Source organism: Lissotriton helveticus, chromosome 11 (assembly GCF_964261635.1).
Source record: "Lissotriton helveticus chromosome 11, aLisHel1.1, whole genome shotgun sequence".
NCBI classification, from domain to species: Eukaryota; Metazoa; Chordata; class Amphibia; order Caudata; family Salamandridae; genus Lissotriton; species Lissotriton helveticus.
The window spans coordinates 40,865,751-40,888,648 of record NC_136072.1 but is presented as its reverse complement, the minus strand read 5'-3'; the positions used below and the strand labels follow the sequence as shown (position 1 = coordinate 40,888,648).

Here is a 22,898-nt window from a genome sequence, read left to right as displayed (position 1 = left end):
GACTACTGCAAACTCACTAAATCTCAGTGTTCCGTATTGGGAACCAGGGGCCCGATTCACAGAACTAACTTAAGACAAAATCCTAAACTTACTACCATTTTGGTATTCACAGAAGGTACTTACTCATTTCGGTATTCACAGAAGTTAGGAGTCCTAACGTTAGGACTCCTAAATGCCTTCTGTGAATACCGAAAGTCTTAAAGTTAGGATTGGTCTCCGTTTATGAGTAGTGAAGTTAGGACTCCTAACTTTAGGACTCCGAAACTGTGAAAAATCCTAACTTTCAGACTTTCAGGATTCACAGAAGGCATTTAGGAGTCCTAAAGTTAGGACTCCTGACTTCTGTAAATACCAAAATGAGTAAGTGCATTCTGTAAATACCAAAATAAGTAAATGCCTTCTGTGAATACCAAAATGAGTAAGTGCCTTCTGTGAATACCGAAATGAATAAGTGCCTTCTGTGAATACCAAAATGAGTAAGTGCCTTCTGTGAATACCGAAATGGTAGTAAGTTTAGGATTTTGTCTTCAGTTAGTTCTGTGAATTGGGCCCCAGGTCAGGATTTATGTGCGGTCCGTAATAGTGTGAATTTTGAACTAAATTGGGTTACTGGTTGGGGGTGGGGCTAAACCCAATATTCTGTAGGATATCAGTTGCATTTTTATCTGAAACTAGCTGAATTGTCAATTACAGCACTCTATACATTACTGCTAAGGATCCAAATTTTCATTTGCAATATAAGCATTTACTGCCTGTAGTAATTGCTTTACATAAGGTATTTCGTGAAATAAATTCTAAATAGTAGTATCCATGCCACATTTACAGGATTTTCAAAAGTGCTACAAATCTATATATTTATTCTGCTAAGGGCCACACAGAAAAAGTTATTCTGACATATGGTCTAATTATGATGTCGGGTGGATTGCAAACCGACAGACTATCGGTGGCGCTCCGTCCGAGATCTGAGGCAGCTGTCCGACCTCCGGGTCAGAGCGTATCTGGCGGGGGAAAGACCGCCGCCTCTGACAGGCTCACAGAGACCATCGTGACATCAGTCGGAGCCTAATCCCGACAATGGGGATGGTGCCTGTGGAGGCACCCCCGTAGGGATTAGGATGTCCCTTTCCCTCTGCCTTTACATGGCGGTCCGATCACCATGTACCATGTAAAGGCAGACTGAAAGGTACGTTGGGGCACCTACCAGGGCCCCGGCCCCCAGTGGGCCTCCCCTATGGGGCCTGGGGACACATGCGGAGCTCCCCAAACATCCATGCACTGTGTGCCAGGCACCACAAAATCCCTTTTTCTACTGGGCTTGTGCTGCGGCACTTTTTCAGGCTGCAGCACAAGCCGCAATTGAAAAAGGCTTGTTTACGATCGCCTGCACGGCGTTCATATAGTAACTGAGCTGTCAGAACCGCCGACTCCTTGTTGGACTGTCGGTTGGATGCTTGTCCGACCGCCATCATAATGAGGCCTAAAGTCTGCATGCAGAAACAAAATAGATTAGCTTAAAAACATAAATACTTAAAAGTGCATAAACAACCTGGACATAAGTATTTAGGATTATTGTTAGGAAGCCAATATTATGTTCTTTCATGTTTCCCCCTCGTGAGTGGCCATGCTGACTCGATGTAAGCTCCAACAGTGAGAAAAATATGTGGCATGTAAATCTGATTACACAGTCCAATTGTATTACTAGTGGTGTTAGCCCCATATTGTTTAAACAATGGAAAGAAGATTTGCTTTCATAAGGCATATAAGCAAGAAGTGGCAAAATGTCTCTAGCCCTCCCAAAGAACAGGTGTATAGGCCATTTTTGTTTTAATTGACTACGTAGCAGTGAAAGCTCCACTAGACAGGTTTCCAAACCTGAATTTAGTATAAAGAACATCATATTTCAGGTTTAATAATCAATTCATGGTGAGGTTTTTCAACTCAAGGTGAGGATCCACATGGGTTACATTACATTGAATGTCGCTAAATGTAAAGGAATTCAGTACTCCTTCCCCGGAGAATTGAGCGTATGTCTGCCCCTTTTAGTGAGTTCCTCTCTGCGCCGTGTGCTTAAAACATTTCTCCTACATTATGATCTCTAAGGAAATATTCAGTTCATTTGTATGTTTGTTGGGGGTTGGCAACAATAACTTCTTTTTGGTATTCTGTGAAAATCTGTGAAAACTCCTGGGTATTGCATACTTCATCCGAAATCTAATTAGTAAGAATGTCCCAAGAAGGTCACAATGTAAATATCCTACACTTAGGGCCACTTAGTCCACACCCATCTACTCACCTTTTTAATCTGGTCGATGTAGAGGTCAATAAAATCTTGTTTTTCCTCCTTTTGGCTCTCCTGGTGATCCTTTACCTCCTTCTTCATGTAATTACGAGCAAACTTCATGAGTTCAAAGACCTTCTGGTGAGGGCCTGGGAGGAGGCGTATCAGTCGTGGAAACATATCATACAGCTGGAGTAAAGCGTGTCCTGAGTTAGTTACGTGCAAGAACTACTACACTTCATATTAAATAACAAACACATTTAATACAGTACTGAACAAGTATCCAAATAACTCACAGTCCTTATTGGAAATCAATTTTTCGCTTTCCAAAATGAATCAAACCCATTCAAAAGACAAGAATTGTGATTTTATGGCCGTCTGTATATGCTTTTGAATCCCTCTTTTAGAGTCTCCATCAAGTTTTCACTGTTTAGAGGTTTCACTGAGAAATGCTCTGTGTTCATGATTATGAATTTCTATTTTCGATGTGCTAAAACCATGGCAGATTTTGAACATATGCACCAACCTGTAATGCATGTCAGAAAAGAATTGGTAATTCTAAGACTTACATATGTGGATGAACTACATTGGACATACGTGTGGTTCAGAAATCATTATAGCAATGCATTCACTTTGTACAATTTGACATTAGAAAATATGTTTCTACATGTTCTGATATATTTAAAGACTTATCTTGTTTTAAGCAAAAGGTTATGTGTACGTATTTATAAAATGCAGTCAAAGTGGAGAAATATAAGTTTAAAATATTGTTTTCCAAAGATCTTCATTAGGCATGCGGATTTTCAATGAAATCCTATGAGACTACATCTGTCTTAGTGTTGCAGACAACAAATTCATTGCTCTAAGTAATAAGTTGCATTGCCTAAGTACAATCCGCCAGACACCATGCAAGTTCAGCTTTTAGCAGTCAAGTCAGAGTTTGAGAGCCAAAGCTGAGAAGGAAGGAGATGATGGGAACAGGAGTCATGGAGCTGGCATACAAGAGTACATATGTAATATATAGAAAGGGGTTTAGTGTCCCGGGGGTGTCCATCCTCATCTAATGGGATCTTTTTTGCTTTGAGCCAAATGTCAGGAAATTGGAAGCCTCCAACCCATTAGGAAGGAAATTGGACGTAAAATTGGTGGACAGAGCTGGTGCAGAGATTAAATGGACAATTGTCTTCCTTAATAGATAACAAATGAAAACAGAGCACAACTCTTTAGCAGGACAAAGTCCAGTTTATTGATCCAAGAGGTTTAGGTTGACCAAAGTGCAAGACAATGAAAGTGCAGCCAACCCGTGTTTCGGCCCCTGGGGTGCGCAGACAGGCCTGGAATGACCTCCACCTCCGGCAAACTCCCCCACTGCCCTAGTTCAGGAAGGACTTCAAGACCTGGCTCTTTGGAGGATCCCAGCACTCAACAGAGTGCCCCCACCAAGCGCCTTGAGACCCCCGTGGGTAAGTAGTTGCACCTTAAAAAACCCTGATAGATTGCTTGATTGAACCACCCTGCACCATTGTCAATATCCAAATACTAATAATATTACTTCCTCTAACAAATTACCTTCAAACAGAGTCTAAGAACCTCACAATACTAACATGAAGCCATTACAAACCACCCCGAACTTGGAATACTTGTTGAAGACATGTTATAAGGTTATCAAATCCAGTTACTAAAACCTATGTTCGCTACAAACCCCAGAAAAGGGCTCTCCAGAAACCGAATAATTGTCAGTTACAGAGGTGAGTGGAAAGCTCTAATAATATAATGACAAAAGATATGCATACTTAAAGGGCCCAGGATGCGTCCAGGGAAGAAGAACTAAATATGTAAATACTGGTAAATTAAATAAAGATGTAGCAGTCCTGGTAGTGGGGTCTACTACCATATATTTTACTCTAAGGTTTCAATCTAGGCGCTGAAGAAAGTTGAAGAAATGCTATCAGAAACTAGGTTCTACACAAAGATTACAAAAAATACTACAGCTAATATTAAAGCAAAAATACTTCGTCTGACCACCCAAGCTTTTAATCGAGACATTATTTGCCAAAAAGAGTATGAGTATTTGAATGTACAGAATCCTAAAATGCCCTGCCTATATGGAACTCCTAAAGTCCATAAAAACGCTCCAGACCCTCCGCTGAGACCAATTGTAAGTACAATCGGATCTGTGACAGAGCCCATATCAAAGTATCTAGATTCCATGTTACGTCCGTATTTTGAAAATATACCTGGATACATAAAAGACACATGCCAGATAATCAACTCGCTAGAAGGGACACCCTACAATAACAAACGACAATGGCTTGTCACTCTAGATGTGGAAAGTTTATATTCCAACATCCCATGTGAAGGAGCTCTGACAGCAGTAGCATGGTTTATAGAAGTATACCAGGTTGACTGCGATTCCAAATTTATCCTCGACTGTCTCAAAATTATCCTTAGGGAAAATATTTTTGAGTTCAATGGATCTCTGTACAAGCAATCAAAAGGTGTGAGTATGGGCGCTTCATGCGCACCGACAATTCTTGGATCGAGGATATCCACACAGGGTTGTGCGAGATGCATACAAACGTGCTCGTTTCTATGACCGCCAACATCTTTTAGAAGGCAACTTGAACAACAAGAATGCCAACCTGGTTTTCGTTATGAGACATTCTACTCTCAACGAACGTGTTCGTCAAATAATATGCTCCAACTGGCATTTATTAAACATCAATAAATTGCATAATGAATATCTGGAAAAACCAATGTTTGCATATCGTAAAAATAAGAATATAAAAGATCTGATAGTAAGATCACGGATGCCTTCTACTAAACAATTGTCACAGCGAAGCATTATGGACCTATCACCAGTCCTAGGCAACTTCAAATGCGGTACATGTGTATCATGCCCCCTAGTGATAGAAAGTCCATCAATTTGCTATAACAAAGTAACTGTAAAAAGCGAAAGCATGACTAACTTTAAATCTAAAAACATTGTATACATGATACTGTGTCCATGCCAAAAAGCATACGTTGGGGAAACGGCGCGATCCTGAATGTTCGACTTACCGAACATAGATCGGCTATTCGGACAAAAAAACTAGCAGCCCCTATGGTATGCCATTTTTTGGAAAACCAGCACAAACCGGAGGATATACAGTGGTTTATCCTGGAAAAAATCATGCCTACAGCAGGGATCTGCTGTGATGCAATAAGGAAAAAACGCGAAGTATACTACATTTTTATGTTCGACAGTGTGAAGAAAGGATTAAATTCAGTTACTCCTTGGGAGCAAGCAATTATCTGAAATCCAGAATAGAAATGTGTATTTACAGAATATATAACTAGATGAAATATGCACATAAAAGAAATCCATCGAGTATTTGATGTATATCTGTTTTACAGACACAACATTATATGTACATTTAAGAAACATGATGTAATAATATATATCCAGAGGAGTACACAAACATTAAGATCAGGGCACATTAGACCATCATGTTCTTTATTTATGACATCTACCAAATTATTTTTGTTAATTAGGTATGACAGGAATTTTTCGAACCCTACATTTCTGCTTCCCTATCTTCATGTTGTTTCATTCAGAGAAATCATATGATCATATGTGCCTACATTCGTTATGCACATTTATATATAGGTTAAACAAAAGGCAATATATGCGATTGGAAATCCTTATACGATCTCCTGATATCACTTAGTACTTTTTAGTCATATACCCTTTATTATTTATACTTAGGAAGAGCACGCTGTCTTCTTTAGTTTTTAGTTTGTCACATTCATATACCTTACATCACATTTTGCTATTCGTGCCCCTCAGGTTACATATGGTGAATTTTATACATCTACGTGTACATCTTATATAATACTATCGGTTCCATCAGATTAGTGCTCCTTGGGGCGTCACCTTATTTTCATTTCATTTAGAATATTAAACTAATATATATGTTGTCATCTATCGGGACTTGAACTCTCATATGAGACACCGCTGTTGTCCGTTTTTTGTTACTCTGAGCTTTGTCACCCAATACCAGTCCGCCCTCTATTTCGGCAAACGCAAACTATAAGGACGCCCCTTTAAATATGGCGCCTTTCCACACTTGCTGTTTTCCGACACGAGATGTCGGTTTTTACCAAGCACCAGACGCCGTGAGGGCCAGACGCTACCAGAGGCTGATCTTTATCAGGCAAGTTGGCTACAGAGGTCGCGCTCATTTTAGCATATTGCAGACCGTTTTAGTATATACGCGATGTATCGCAACACGCCTAAAAACGGAAGTTTTCATTTGGGATAAATAGTTTAGAAGGTCTTGTAGTGAGATGCTGGTTCATATACAACAATCGTATCTAAGATCTTCCGCCTTTTCTTAAACTTATCCGGCAAATGGACAACATATAGACATTTGCTTATGCCTAATGAGATCACCATTATACTGTCCCATATCGAACTATGAATATGCAAAAAGAATCGATCGTTGGCGCAAATTACTAATATGTTAGTTGCAACCAGTACCACAGCACTGCAGTTGCAGGAAATGTGCTTGGCCGCATTGCTAACTCGTACTTATATAACTCTACATATATGAGTCTCTACCTATAATAAAAAATATTTTATATATATATTCACATTTTCAGAATTATCATAAAAAAGTCCCGCGAACATTATCCTGGCCCTCAGTCATCCTGAGACGCTCATAACCTCAGGTATTTACTTTTTCTGGCAATGTACCACTCTCATCTTTTTTTTTTTGGATATATATGAGTAGACAATTATAAATCATGCTCTTTATATTTTAGAGCAATTGTTCACATCGCTGATATCCCTGTGGCTATCCGACTACTATTATCAGATATATCCAATCTTATTATCCAGAAGGAATTTCGGTTCACCCCCAACGATGTTGAAGGTACATCAGTCTGTTAGATAATTACAGCCACTTTGAGGAATATGTAGTGTTATTAAGTACATATGCATACGGTTATTTCTTTGTTTCTTTAGGACACCATATCTCTATCAAAATTTGAACCTATTCATTACCTATAACGACGTTTGATAAGATCTCTAAGTACCATCTTAGAACTATCACTGTGGCTTTTCTACCTTTATGCACCTTTCGGTCGATATGGTTTATGGCTATTTGTATTACGATATTTGACTAGTCACTACTATCGGCTCTCTTTAACTAATAGGATGATTCACCTAATCTTATTTCAGTACTCAACACTCTATCTATCTTTTATATGGAGTTCGTAGCTCTCCACAATATCTTTCCATTTCTGATTGTACCTAGGTACACAAGGAATTGAAGAACTACATATGTTTAAGTTTTAATCAGCTTCTTCCTACATATCGAGCTGCTTTAGTAAGTACCCTAACATCCCCATTGCATAGATAGAACCTTATCAATTAGAACTCGACATCTATAGTACTTGATGGTGTTTATGTGCCTTTATCTGTTTGAAATGCTCAATATTATTCAGTTCTGGCTTTCTTTACATAATATTCAATGGCCATTGCTGATACAATGCTTCTCAATTATTGTTCAAAGCTATGAAATCTAATACACTGTGTATAATTCATGTATTATCTGTTTGACATGCTCATTATTATTCGTTCTGGCTTTCTTTACATAATATTCAATGGCCACTGCTGATACAATGCTTCTCAATTATTGTTCAAAGCTATGAAATCTAAGACACTCTGTATAATTCATGTATTACTATCAAGGCTCAAGATATCTAACTGAAACCCTATATACTTGTCTCTCTGTGATAAGAAGATGAATATATTCATGATCTTTCTACATAGGCCATAACATTCATGTATGGAGGTAAAAAGTATCAACCTTATGAAATGTTCAGCATCTAGATGTGGCTATATGTAAAAATGTGATATGTTAGGAGATGTACAGAATAGAGTAGTAAAAAATTGTTTTTCATTGTATATAAATAAATAAGAAATGAATGTTCTTTTCCAAACAAATGTTAATTGCAATAAGGATATATACATGTGCCCACTAAAATTTTCATTTCAATTTTTGTATATCTGACTGTCATCTATTGTTTGAATTGTAGAGTCAAAGACGGGTCACCTGATGAAGGCTCCCAAGCCGAAACGCGCGTAGTGCATCTACCGCTTTGCCTGCATCATGTCTCTCTTTCTTTTTTAAATGTCTAATTATGTGTATGTCTGTGTATTTTTGAATGGACAATTTATCTTGAAATGTATTGAAATATATCCCTAAAAAAACATGTATCTATAATAATCAAAAAAAAATATTTAAAAAAAATAAACTAATAAATTCTGAAATAAAAAATGTATCTGTGTAGTTGGTGACAGTCTGTGCAGAGTGGGCTTTTAGATATATATACCCAATTGATTGTATGTCTAGTTATAGGCCTTTACAAACTAATTCAATCTAGGCACTAACATAGCCTTGTGAATCGGGGGGACTGTATTAAAGATAATCATATCCCTACTTGGACTGAATCTTGTTTCATTTTATGATTTGCTATCTGTACGCTTCCTGGATTCCAGCTGAAGTTAGAAAGCCAACCAAGACACTGTGGGCAAATCAGAACTTGGCATAATCATCCCATTATGGAACATTGGGGAATAATAATCCATGCAGGAGGAAATGACTCCTATGGAAGGGTTCTAGAAGACAGAAGATTGGGTAACTTAAAATGTAGAATTTGCAGCATCCAAATGCCTAAAGATCAGCATGTGATCGAATCTCACACTATTTAGAGTATGGAGAATAACAACATTTGAAAATTCAAATTTACCAAACTAATAGAATGGGAGAATCTTTACACCCTGAAACAACCAACTTCATCCTCCTTCTGTTAATGAATACTACCCCAGCTGTCCCCCTCTCACAATATCAGTGTGAGGAGTTAACCACTTTCCTTTCAAAGATAGTGGAGGATATTCAGGCCTCATTTTCTCCACACTGGAATCTTTCTCTCAATTCAGGCACATTGCTGGGCCCTGTTCTTTGAACATATTTAAGCTCCTAGATCTTTCAATTTTTGTATATCTTCTCACCACTACAAAGTCAGGCTCACCGCTCGACTCTTTTATCCCTCGTGTTGGGTAATCTTGAAGCCAAATCCATGGACCTGCTCACTCAACTCTTAAAAGCTTAACTTTTGGAAGGCAACATGCTATGGTCAGGCCGTTACTTAAAAAACCCAATCTTGACCCATTTACCTGGTCAAACTATAGGCCAATATCTGTTCTACCCATTCTATCTAAAGTTCTGGAAAAGCATGTGAACAAATAGCTCACGATATATGCAGAACGTAATGGCCTGCTCCACCATTCACAATAAGACCTGAGAGCCAGCAGTCACACTCAGTCAGTCCTCCTAGCTGTGATGCATTATCTGGTAAGGTGGCACTGCAGCCTCCCTCCATTCTAGTCATTTTTCTTTATGTATTCATTTTTATGTTCTTGTTGCTATGTTGCAAATCATAGTGGTTTATTGTTGTCCAAGGGAAGGGGATGTGTTATACCTTGCTTCCGACAAGTGCATCTCCTCCTTAGCTGCTCAGCCAGAATGAATGTGATGACTGCGTGGAATGTTAGAATGCCTGATGACAGAGAGAGTGGAATGTTAGTGTGCCTGCTTGTGTGGAGAGAATGCCAGTTGAAGAGAGTGGGCTGAGCAGCAACCACCCTGCTCCTGGTGGGACCTTCTTAAGACATCTATGGAACCTATAACAACTAACCAATGAACCTTCTACTTGAAATATACCTCCTGGCTACCTCTGGTCATCTTTGGAATTTACTTACAACACATTCAACCTTTGGCACCTCAGTGCCGCTTTTGATACGGTCAACCACAATACTTTCCCTCAAAGACTAGAGGCCATGGGGTACAAGATATGGTCCTGTTATGGCTGGCCTCCTTCCTGCAAGATCGGGTTTTTCGAGTTCACTAGCATCAGGATCACTCTGAGCCACACCCTCTACCTTCAGGGGTCCCTCGAGGATCCGCACTCAGTCTAACCCTGTTGTTGTATCCCTGCTTTCTCTCCTCTTTGTTCTTTCTTAGGGTCCTGTTCTCTGATCCTCTGCCTGTCTCTATGATGTCATCCATAGTTCTATCTGTGTATGTTTGAGCGTACTGTCAGTTACCTTGGAGGCTGAGCAGCAGGGCAGCTGCTCCCGTTGGGGCCTTTACCTGGGCCTTTACCTTAACCTTTACTGGATTCTACTATCTTGATTATATGCTGTGTCTATTTATCCAATGACTTCATATCAACAATAAATCTACATCTGGAACACAGCAACCAAGGAGTCATCTTTATTTTATGAATGTTACTCTGGCGACAAGCTAAAAAAGGGTCCATTCAAATAGAAAAGGATTACACTGAACTTTTAAACCTCATTATTACAACTTGCGAGAAGAAGAAAAGACACGTTTAAAATATTCTTGCTTACCTCTGGGTGCCCCACTGGTGTCTGGATCCAACTGACAGACTCAGCCCAGAGCATTCTGTAACCTTTTCTGGAGCAGCCTTACTTCTAAATTATCTGCAACAAGCTCTGGCACATACCTAAAGGACTACCTTGTCTACTGCTGGTGAGTCAGCTTGCTTATGAGTGGTTATTCTGCTGCTGACTATTCTCGGTGTGCCTGCGCTACTTGTGCCAATCTGTTGCCCAAATGTTTCCGGTTTACAAGAACACTACTTGGTCTGCTTTGTACTCCATGTTTTAAGTTGTGGATTACATGTGTACTGGCTAGTAAAAATGGCATTTAAGGCTGCATTACTTCTACAATCTACGTGGACTCCGTGTTTTGTGGCTTGGATGTTGTACACTGGCAGCTTGGGTGAAGAAACTGTTTTGACGTTTATGTGGACGAATAACCTCAATCTATCTGACTTTAGGAACTTCAGCCCGTTTCAATTCACATGAATTTGTAATATCTGTGTGGTCGGAGGTGTTTTAGGCAACGCAAGCACTATTAAATTTTTTATTTCTATCTAACTTGCCTGCAAATTGACACTGAAGCCGTTTGAACTACATTGTTGTGATTTACCAGTTCAAAATATTTTATTGAATTTTAAATGCAGGTGAAACAGAAAGACAATACAAAAAATATTACAAAATAGCGAAAATACCTTAATATATTATAAAAAAATAAGTTAACAAACAGTACATTATAAGAATGCAAAAGGTAATGAGAAATCGTATTGAAAAGGAAATTAAAAAGGGAAAGGGGAGGGAACATACAAATGATTAGGATAAGAGAAAAGTGAAAGGAGCTACTGTAGTAAAGAGATAACAACCATTAAGGGCCTTATAAATGGCAGCACTAGAAGACAAAAAGGTATACCTTACTTCAAATCTAAATATAAATCAATAGGTAACCAAAATGATTGAAAAGAAAACGAATTATGAACAAGCCCCTTCAACGATAGTTGAGCACCTCGTCTTGTAAAAAGAACCCAGGACCACCATGCATGAACAGATAAAGAAGAACAGTCTTTCCAACAATAGGTAATGGATTTCAGAGCTGCTGAAATAAGAAAATTAAAAAGTTTACATTCTAAAACAGTTAAATCATGTGATAAGACATGCGATTTACAAATCAACATTTTATAAGAAATAACTTCTTGAATATTAAAAATCTGAGATATAACAGCCCAAACATCAGACCAAAATTTGAAAATAGAAGGGCAATCAAATAACATATGTTGCAGCGTACCCGATTCAATTGTACAATGCCAACAGTCAGGAGAAGGAATAAGGTTAGCATGAAATAAACGAAAAGGCGTCCACAGTCTATTAAGTAAAATATAAGAGTTGGTTTGAAAGAGAGAAACGGAGCCATCCAGACATACCATTACACCAAATCTCTCTCCAAGTGTCACTGGATAAAGAAAGTGATAGTTCATTATTCCAGAAGGATGACAGCGTATCAACATTAGTACCAAGTGTATCTGATAGCTTTTTATATAAAAGAGAAACACCATGGGAAGAAAAGGAAATCGTTTGAATGTATCGAGCCAAATCAACATCAACATTAGAGGGAATAGCAAAAGGAAAAGAATCTAAAATTGAGTTACATAAATATTGGTACTTGATAAGATGGGATCGAGGTAAATCAAATCGAGTTTGCAACTGTTCAAACAAAATAAAATTATTATTAGAATACACATCTTTAAGATAGAAAATACCTGCATTAATCCATGAGGACCAAAAAGTGACATTCCTATTCAATTTAATAACATTGCTATACCAAAGGGAGATATCTCCAGTATTATTCATGGGGGAAAGAAAAATCTGGTCCAAATCATTAAACATCATTTTAGTAGATTTAATAATGACTGATTTATGGAAAAATGCAGTGGTGTTGGACATAGTTAACAGAGACGAAAATGGGTGAGGATTTACTAACGATTGCTCCATAGATAACCAAGTAGGTGGAGTACTCAATAACGAAGTGTTAAACCAAAGGGAACTTTGCTTCAAAATAAAAGCTTTATGATAAAGCAAGAAATCTGGAATGCCAAAACCGGCATTTCGTTTGGGAAATTTGAGCAATTTATAACTAATACGAGGTGATTTGCTATTCCATAAGAACTTAGACAAAACTTTATCAACATCTTTATAAAATTTTAGAGGAAATTGAATTGGAAGCATTGCAAGTGTATAAGAAATTTTGGGTGCTAAAGTCATTTTTATAGAATCTAACCTACCCCACCAAGTAAGATGTAATGATGACCATTTGGAAATTTTGTCCTTAATATACGATAAAAGAAATTCACAGTTCAACGTAATAGTTGACTTGATAGAGGTAGAAGATAAAATCCCAAGGTATTTCAATTTATTTTTTTGCCAAAGTAAACCAGTCAAGGGAAGCATATCAGGGGTACAATAAACATTCAAAGGAAAAAATTCTGTTTTAGTTATATTTAAAGTATAACCTGAAATTGTAGAGTATTGTGTGATTATATGCAATAAAGGTGGGAAAGAGGACATAGGATCATTTAAAAATAAAAGTACGTCATCAGCATATGCAAGGGTTTTAACAAGAACACCTTTAATAGTGATACCCTGAATCTCATCACACTTCCGAATTGAAGAGAGAAAGGGTTCAATGCCAATTAGAAATAAAAGAGGCGAAAGTGGACATCCCTGTCTTGTACCTCTAAAAAGAGAAAATTGATGAGAAATATGTCCATTTATGAATAATCGAGCAGTTGGTGCTAAATATAAGGCAGAAACCATACGAATAAAGGAATCTCCAAAATTAAAAAAGGATAACGTATGAAATAGGAATTGCCAATGGATCTTATCAAAGGCCTTCTCAGCATCTAAGGCTAATATACCTGAAGGGGATGATAGAGTAGGACTTTGTTCAATAACGTGAAGGAGAGTTCTGGTGTTATTAGCAGAAACTCTATTTTTCATAAAACCAGATTGGTCGGGAGATATAACAGAATCTAAAATAGGAGCTAATCTAGATGCGAGTATTTTAGCATATAACTTACAGTCTTGATTAATCAAAGAAATAGGGCGGTAATTAGAAACAAGAGTGGGGTCTCTATCAGGTTTTGGGAGTACAATTATGAGCGCTTCAGTGAATGAACCAGAGGTTGTGCCATTGGATCCAAAAAAAGTAAACAGTTGATATAAAAAAGGTAACAATATCATTTGAAATTCCTTATAAAATTCAGCTGGCAACCCATCTGGACCAGGAGACTTACGTTTCTTAAGGGACTTTATGGCAAGTAAAATTTCCTCTTTAGTGATAGGTGAATCAAGACTAAGCTTATCAGATTGGGATATCTTGGGTAAGTCACAGGAAGATAAAAAGGAGTCAATTAAAGACTCCTCATGAAAGTCAGGTTTGCTATATAATGTAGAATAAAACTTCAAAAATTCCTTAACTATATCATTTTGAGAGAAAGCGATTTTACCATGAGAGCCATGAATAGAGTTGATTTGAGTTTTATCTTTTTAATGCGTAAATAATTAGCTAATAGTCGTCCAGAGCGATTAGTATTAAACTTAAATCTAGCTTTGGCATTAGAAATTTGAATGCCTGCTCTCTTACTAAGGATAAAATTTAATTCATAACGCAATTTTTGAAGTGTGAACCTATACTTGGGATCATTAGAAGTTATAAAGAGTCTTTCAGTTGCCGCAATTTGTTTTTGCAAGTCTAAAATGGAAGCATTGAAAGTTTTATTTTCATGTGCCATAATTGAAATTGTAGTCCCCCTCATATAAGCTTTAAAAGCATCCCATCTTGTAATTAAAGATGTAGCACTTTCATGATTAAAGGAAAAGTACTCAGTTATGGCAGATAAAAGTTTTGGTTTATGTTTCTCGTTCAAGACGATATCAGTATTCATACGCCACCTAGATTGTTTAGTGTATGTGGACTGCAAATTTAAAAATAACGAAACCAAAGCATGGTCAGATATATCGATATTACCAATCTGGGGATCTGAAACAGAATTAATTAAGTGTCTAGAAATTAATAAACAATCAATTCGGGAATGGGAATTATGAGGATTGGAGAAAAAAGTGAAACTTTTTTCTGTGGGAAAGTGTAATCTCCATATATCAACTAATTTAGTGGATTGAAGAAATGTTTTGAACGCAAAATATACCCTAGAAGGTTGGAATTTGGCTTGAGAAATTCTATCCAGTAAGGGGTCATAAATGACATTAAAATCTCCACCAACAACTAAAGGAACATTTCCAACCTTCAAGACCTCCGTAGTAAGAGTGGTCCAGAATGTAGGATCGTCAGCAGTAGGGCCATAAACATTCAATAAAAATAAGATTTTATCATGAACTTTAACTTTGGTTAGTATATATCTACCCTCAGCATCAGAGTGTTTGCTTAAAATCTGGCAATGTAATCTTTTTGCAAACAAGATTGCTACTCCATTTTTCTTGCCAGACGCAGGGGAAGAGACAATGCTATCTACCCATTTCTTTTTCATATAGTTCAAAATGTGATCAGCAATATGAGTCTCCTGAATAAAAAAAAATATCAGCATTAAGTCTTCCTAAATAATCTAATATCTTGGTACGCTTAACTGGATGTCTTAATCCTTTAACATTTAACGATACTACATTCAACTTATGAGTATTAGCCATAGAAGAAAGTGGAAGAAAAAGAGAACCAGAAGACAAGAATAAGAGAAGGAAAAGCAAAGAAAAAATAGGCCACAGAAAAAGAAGAAGAAAAGAGTAACTCCAAAACACATACCAAAGAAAAGAAGGAGAAAAAGAAACATGGAAAAAAGACAAACGAGAGACATAAATATGAATTGTGAAAACGCACACACGGTTACAAGAATGGCCAGAACCGCTGGAGCCCTACAGAAGAAAATCATTGCATCCTGTCAAAAGAGAAAGGCAGAATTGACATAACTCAGGTATTGGAGTCATTAGTATCCATTGAATGATGAGACTGTTGATCAAGAAAATGGCGCAGGTCATCAGGACGTTGAAATGATTTGGAAAAATTATCCTTCCAAACACGCATCGTCGATGGATCAAAAAGTCCGTATTTGAAACCAAGGTGTCGAAGATGAGGACGGAAAGCAGAAAATTCTTTGCGTAGTGCGACAGTTTCCTTGGCAAAATCTTGGTGAATAAAAATCTTATTCCCATTAACCATCAATAAAGGAATTTCTCGAGCTGCCTTTCTAATTAGGACCAAATGATGATGACGCAGAACCTTGAAGATCATCTGACGTGGTTTGGTGTGGTGAGGATTTCGATGTGAAGGGATTCTATGAGCCTTATCTATTTCAAATTGTTCAGGAAATTTGAGTTGCAAAAGACCAGGGAGCGGCAAGATGGCCGCCGTGGGGTGCAGTGAGTGAGTCGCACTCTCTTCCTCTCCACTGCCAGACTACTATCAATGGCTGAATAAACTAAGAACTGCAGGGTTTATGCATGCCTCTGTCTGGCAACTCGGCGTTATTCCCTCTCTGGCTACAACGAGGGAACATTTTTCTACACACAGCTTGTCACCTTAAAAAAGCTATTTCGAAGGTTCTACATCTGGTAGTAGGACTCTGCTACAGGATGCCGCCTGCTAAAGGACTGAAAGCCACAGTAAAAGATAAAGAGAAAACAAAGACAGAGCATAAAATTATTGGTCCAGCTCCGGTTTTAGCCACGGCGCAGAAAAGGGTGACAAGTGTTAAGAAAATAACGGTGAAAAGAAACGAAGCAGAAGGCGCTGTGCCTGGAAAAGATGCAGGCCAAGTTGTCAGTTCAAAGACCAAAGAGATTGCATTCCGCCAGCCTACCGTCACGGAAAGTTTTGCAAACATCCCTGCAAGTGCGTCTGTAAGCAGCGGACCCTCCGCAGTCAAACCTGGCATTATCCTGGACTCCAGCGTGGGCAGTAGCAGCGGAGCAAACACGGCTTCAGCGATTAATGGGATCAGCGCTGGGGGAGCTGGTGAAACCGGCGGAGCCGGTGGAGCTGGCGCTGGCGTTCTCGCTGGCGTTCTTGTCGCGGGCAGAACAGACGGAGCAGGTACGGCTTCAGATACGGCTTTAGAGACTTTAGAGACTATCGGTTTCAGCGCTGAGAGAGCCGGTGGGGCCAGTGGGGCTGGCGTTCTCAACGTGGATGCAGACGCCTTGCTCAATACTGGGGCTGCTAGGCAACCAGGAAGACCGGCAGCAGCAGCAGCAGGTAAGCCGGCCACTGCAATGCCTGTGTCCTCCTTGGGAGAGAAAAGCGCTGCAGGAGTGAGGATTATCGAGGTCAAGACAAGTGATGGTACTGTGACCGGTCTGAACCAGGGGTTAGAGGCGCAGGAACGGAGCCGGAAAAAAACAAGCATATGCTTAGGCAAAGGCATAATTCTGTCGACGTTGAGTGACTGCCGTGCTTTGCACACTCAGCTTCCTGGGGATATTTCAGATGCAATTTCTTCTGCTGTGATATTAGAGCATGCAGAGCAGGGGGGTGAGCTACATGAGTCAAAGATAATTGAGGGTAAGGAGACCGCTGCTACAGGTGGCATTAATGCAGCTAGTCTACCGCACGATAAACCCCTAACATGGGCAGAGACTATGGATCTAAATGCAGAGAGTGGGGGGTTTAGATCAGGTGGTGATTCCTCCACCTCAGCAGAAATTGGTATTGCAAGTGGCTCCGCAGAAAGGTTTTACTCTGTGGAGGAAGACACTCAGTCGCAATCTCTGCCCTCTGAAGATGTGGGCTCCGATGAGTCCACAGATATTGATTCACTTAGCAGCTCTCCGGCAAGGAAAACCTCTCAAAAGAAACGCCTGTTCAAAAGGAAACCTTCCACTGCAAGCAGTACCACTGATCCTACTAAAAAATTGGCATGGGACTATTCAACCACCACCTTTTCTTTCATGGAGCAGGACAGTCCAGCAACTTTGACTGGGGATCATGGCTCTGCTCAATCCTCCCAGCCTCCTGTTACGCTGGATCTGCTGTTTAACACCCTGAAATTAATGCAGACTGAGGCTAGAGGAGAGAGTAGGAGGGCTAGACAGGAATCTAGGAAGATTCAAAATAAACTCAGAAGTATAAGTAAAAGACAAGATGAGATGGTTGAGAGAGTGGTACATGTGGAGGAAAGGACTAGTAAGGTGGAGGATGATCTGAGAGGTCTGAAATCATATAAGGAAGAGCATCAAAAAGTGGCAGAGGACGTCAACTGGAAGCTTGAAGACTTCGAGAATAGGCAGCGTCGGAATAACATAAGACTGCTGGGTGTGGAGGAAGGACTGGAAGGGGAGGACCCCAGGCTGTTTGTTGTGAATTTGCTAAAGGGGGCTTTCCCGGAGTTAGCTAGTTGGCAGTGGGAAATAGAAATTCAAAGAGCCCACCGTTTCCCTTTTTTTGTTAAAAGGGGCCAGGCTGGAGGTCAGAAGGGGCAACCAAGGGCTTTGCTAATATATGTAGGGAATTTCCTTCTTAGACAGCTGATACTGGACAAAGCAAAGCCAGAGTCAAGACGTACCTATAACAACATTACGTTCTTTGCAAGACCAGACTTTTGCCACGCCACAGTTGAACGCAGATGGAGGCTGAGGCAATTGATTCCGCATATCCAGGCTTTGGGTTCTGAAGCCTATTTGCTTTACCCTGCAAAGCTGAAAATTGTGACCAAGGGCCAGTTTAAAATTTTCTTTTCAGAGATTAAGGCAAAAGCTTATATGATAGAAGTTTTGGGTCATAAGGAGAAAATGTAATGGATTCAGTTTGATATGTTTGCAATATCGGCTGGCAGTGGGGAGGTGTGGCGGCTGCTGCGTCCCCGGCGTCCACATATAGGTCATGCGTGGCCTATTTGCCTGTAGGGGGGGAGGGGGGAGGGGCACGTTGGGAGGGTTCAGGGAGGCGGGAGGGTTAAGGGGTGGGAGGAAAAAGCACACACTATACACAACGAAATACAGGTTGCAGCAGATTCAGGTTTTGTTTAAATGGAGGACAAAGGAAGCCCTGGGCTTGATTAAGAGATGGAATTCGAAGTTGGTGCTAACTTTTGATGTTTTTTGATGTCTTGTCGAATTTTGTCATTTAATGTTTGTGGTCTTAATGATCTCCAAAAAAGGCTGCGGGTCTCAGCTTTTTGTAAATCAATATCTCCTGATCTGATCTGTTTACAGGAAACTCATGTGGAGGGTGGCAAGGGTTTTCTTTTAGATCAAACTGGATTTAAAGTTCTAGCTTATACGAAACAAGCCTCCAAAACTCGTGGGGTGGCGATTCTGGGAAAAAGCGCAGATTGTACTGTACATAGGAGTAAAGAAGACACTTGGGGTAGATGGGTGATTATAGAGATCAGTTTCAGAGGGGTTAGGTTCACTTTGGTTTCTGTGTATGGTTCAACGTGCGATGACCCAGATATTTTTCAATTTCTAGATGATGAACTCCCAACGTGGGCAGAACCGATTGTCTGTTGTGGTGATTTCAACATTAGTCGACCGGCGAACATTGAGTTACAATCAGGTCATTCTTATACAGGGAGGAAGAAAAGGGTACACAGAGCGATCGCGAATTTGGCCTCGAACAATGCTTTATCTGACGTCTGGGCCAACCTGCACCCGCATTTAGATGGAGATACATATTTTTCAGCCCCCCATAATATAACAGTAAGACTGGACTACTTTTTAATATCTAATGTTTTGCTAGGTAATACACAGATCAAAAAACTCCCTCGGTTAGTCTCAGATCATAATCCATTATTATTGTCACTGAGCTTATCTGGAGTAGGCAGGAAAATATATAAATGGACTTTCGAACGAGCTCTGCTACAAGACGAGGGTTATCGTAAGCATATGGAAAAATGGATTAGGGAGTTTTGGTTAAACAACAGGGGTAGCACTAGCAGTGGTTTTATTTGGGATGCGTTCAAAGCAGGCGTTAGAGGAGAGACAATAAGCTTCTCAACTTATAAACGAAAAAAGGAAAGAGAGTTGTTCGATCAACAAGTTAATTCCCTTCTGAATGCTGAGTCCGAACTAAGCAGGTTAATATTGGGGGGGCTCCCTTTGGATCATCAGTTACTGGAGATCATGATTTTAAAGGCAGAAATAGCGGACTGTATTACTAAGAAGACCGTAGCTAGTTACTTAATGAAGAAAGAGCAGGCGTGTGAGTTTAGTGAACGGATTGGTCACATTCTTGCTGTCAGAGCTAGGCAGAAAGCTAATGCAGGGGACATTAAAAATATAGTTGACAGTTCAGGCAATTTAATCTCGGACCCTGAGGGAATAAGAAAAGAATTTTGGAAATTCTATTCGGAATTATATGATAGGGAGATAGAGCCAGAAGTTGAGAATATCAGGAATTTTTTAGGAGATATCCAACTCAAAAAATTAGAGACAGAGGAAAAAACTTTACTTGATGCCAACATAACACTAGAAGAAATGATGTTAGCTTTAGCAGATCTCCCTTCATCGAAGGCTGCAGGACCAGATTTGATACCAATTGAATTTTATAAAACCTTTATTTCAGACTTTAGGGTAGAACTTCTGGATACACTTATTCAAGCCCAGAGGGGTATCTCAATCCCTAATTCTTGGGGCGAGACGGAGGTTATTGTTATTTTGAAAAAAGGGAAGCCCGCTACAGCTCCTGGGTCATATAGACCTATTGCTTTAATGAATGCCGACGTAAAGCTATACTCAAAAATTTTGGCCACAAGGATGTCCGTTGTAATAGAAAAGTTGGTTACCCCTGTCCAACATGGTTTTATCCCGGGGAAAGGGACTACTGAACATATTAGGACTGTGATTACCTGCTTTGATGTTATGGAGGTTACAGGCGGCCCTGTCGCGGCTCTATTTCTAGATGCCGAAAAAGCTTTCGACAGGGTAGCTTGGGAATATTTATGGGAGCTAATGAGAACTTTTGGGTTTGGGGATAATTTTATAAAAGCAATCCAGGTTCTTTTTAGAGATCCTACGGCTAGAATTAAAATTAATCGGGAGCTATCAGCGGCGGTGCGGATTAGGAGAGGAACTAGGCAAGGCTGTCCTAGCTCCCCTCTTTTATTTGCACTATATATGGATCCATATCTGCGTAGGCTCGAACTTAATCCCAGCATCTCCCCATTGTGTGTAAACGATTTAGTAGTGAAGGTTCTGGCCTACGCAGATGACGTGGCGATAATTACCTCCGATCCTTGTATGGCAATAGGAGTAATAGAACACGAGGCCCAAGATTTTGGTAACATTTCCGGTTATAAGCTCAATAGAGCTAAAACACAGATTATCAAAAACCAAGCAACTCAATGTAATGATCCTCGAGTGATTTCCTCTGCAGTATACCTAGGTGTTGAAATTTCACCTGATTTAGGGACAGTAGTTGAGCGTAACATCTCGCCTTTACTGTCAAAAGTCAACTTGGACTTGCTAAGGATAAATAACCTCCGATTGTCGTTAGTGGGCCGCACTAATATCATAAAAATGATTATACTTCCTAAATTTCTTTATTTTTTTCGTACAATTCCGTTATTGTTTGAGTCAACGTGGTTTAATAAACTGGAGTCGATTTTAAATAAATTCATTTGGTCTTATGGGAAGACGAGACGGGCATATAAGTTCATGACCTTACCAAGGGAGAGGGGAGGCTGGGGGGTTCCTGATTTTAGGTTCTATTATTGGGCATCAGTCTTGCAATACATTCAAGGCTTAATTGGCGCTAATGAAGGGAACCCGAAAGTAAGAGCTGTTTCAACTATGATTTATGCAATTGTATTGGGCGAGGATACAGCAAATGCTTTTTTAAAATGTATTGATTCATCTTATTTCAAACGAACTCGCTTCAAGACAGTCGCTGCTGCTCATAATGTATGGTCTGCTGTTGCAAAAAACTGCGGTCTAGGGAGATTTAACAGATATATCAGATTGTATAGAAATAAGTCCTTACCCCCTGAAGTCTTTTCGGATGCTATTATGGCGGACTGGGATAGAAAAGGTATTAAGAAATTTGGAGATATCTTAGATCCTGATGGAAACATTCTTTTATTTTCAGATCTGCTAGATAGATTTAGTATAGCAAGATATAGTTTTTTCAAGTATTTGCAGATCAGGAGTTTTTTTCTTAAGAAGAAAGGAGGGCCAGGTGGATTTGGCATAAGCAATATCATGGAGACAATTGAGCAAAGTGGGGTGTGCTCCATTCGTTATTTCTACGCCCAGCTGGCTGGTTCAAAGAAGGATGATATTGATAGATTTGGGATTAAGTGGGCGGGGAAATTAGGGATATCAGGGGAGGCCTTTCAGTCGTCCTTGGAGCTAGGTTGTTCAATTTTCTATTCTGCCCCACTACAATCACAACATTTTAAAACGTTATACCAACTATATCATACGCCTGACCGTATAGCACAGTGGGGTGCAACTTCAGGAATTAGCTGTTGGCGATGCAATGCCATGGCTGCAGATAGCATTCATATATTTGCGCTCTGCCCCAAATTAAAATCCTTATTAAAGGATATTGAGGATTTTATGGTCCGTACACTGGCTTTAAATGTAACCCTAACTCCAACTGTAATTATGTTAGGAGTTAGGGACTGTGTAGGCGCACATAGCGAATTTTTATTTGTAGCGATGGCAGTTTACAGGTTGTTGATTGCTAGAGTTTGGCTTGATCCCCTCCCCCCGGGCTTGCAACAGTGGATTGCCTTATTACTGGGGACGTTTAACCTTGAAAAGGGTATATTCGAGAAAAAAGGTAAAAGGAAAAAAAGGTGGGGGAGGAAAATTTGGGAACCGATACATCGCTGGAAAGGAAGATCAATTGCGATTGTAGACTGATGTATTAGTTCTATCTTTAATGGGTTTCTGTTTGTATCAATATGTGTTTTTTCTTGATAGTATTTTTGATTTAGTACTTGATTTATGACATGCATTAAGTTATCTGTACCTTGTGTTATGTGTGTGCTAGAATAAATTTCAATAAAAATATTTAAAAAAAAAAAAAAGCAAAAGACCAGGGAGCAAATTTTCCAAGTATAATCTGCAATTATCCCCTTCAACATCTTCAGGTAGATTAAAAATGCGAAGATTGTATTGTCTATTGCGATTTTCCAACTCAAGCAACTGAGAGCACAAAGGAGA

The 22,898-nt window shown here is 39.4% G+C and overlaps 1 protein-coding gene across 1 annotated transcript in view; it reads right to left on the bottom strand.

The window, feature by feature from the left end:
- Positions 1 to 22,898, bottom strand: part of LOC144791163 (cytochrome P450 2J5-like) — a 575,154-nt gene that overhangs the window by 309,631 nt on the left and 242,625 nt on the right. The window contains exon 5 of the mRNA XM_078665817.1: positions 2,294 to 2,467. Within this exon, the coding sequence (XP_078521943.1) occupies positions 2,294 to 2,467 (174 nt within the window). The remainder of the gene's footprint in view (positions 1 to 2,293; positions 2,468 to 22,898) is intronic.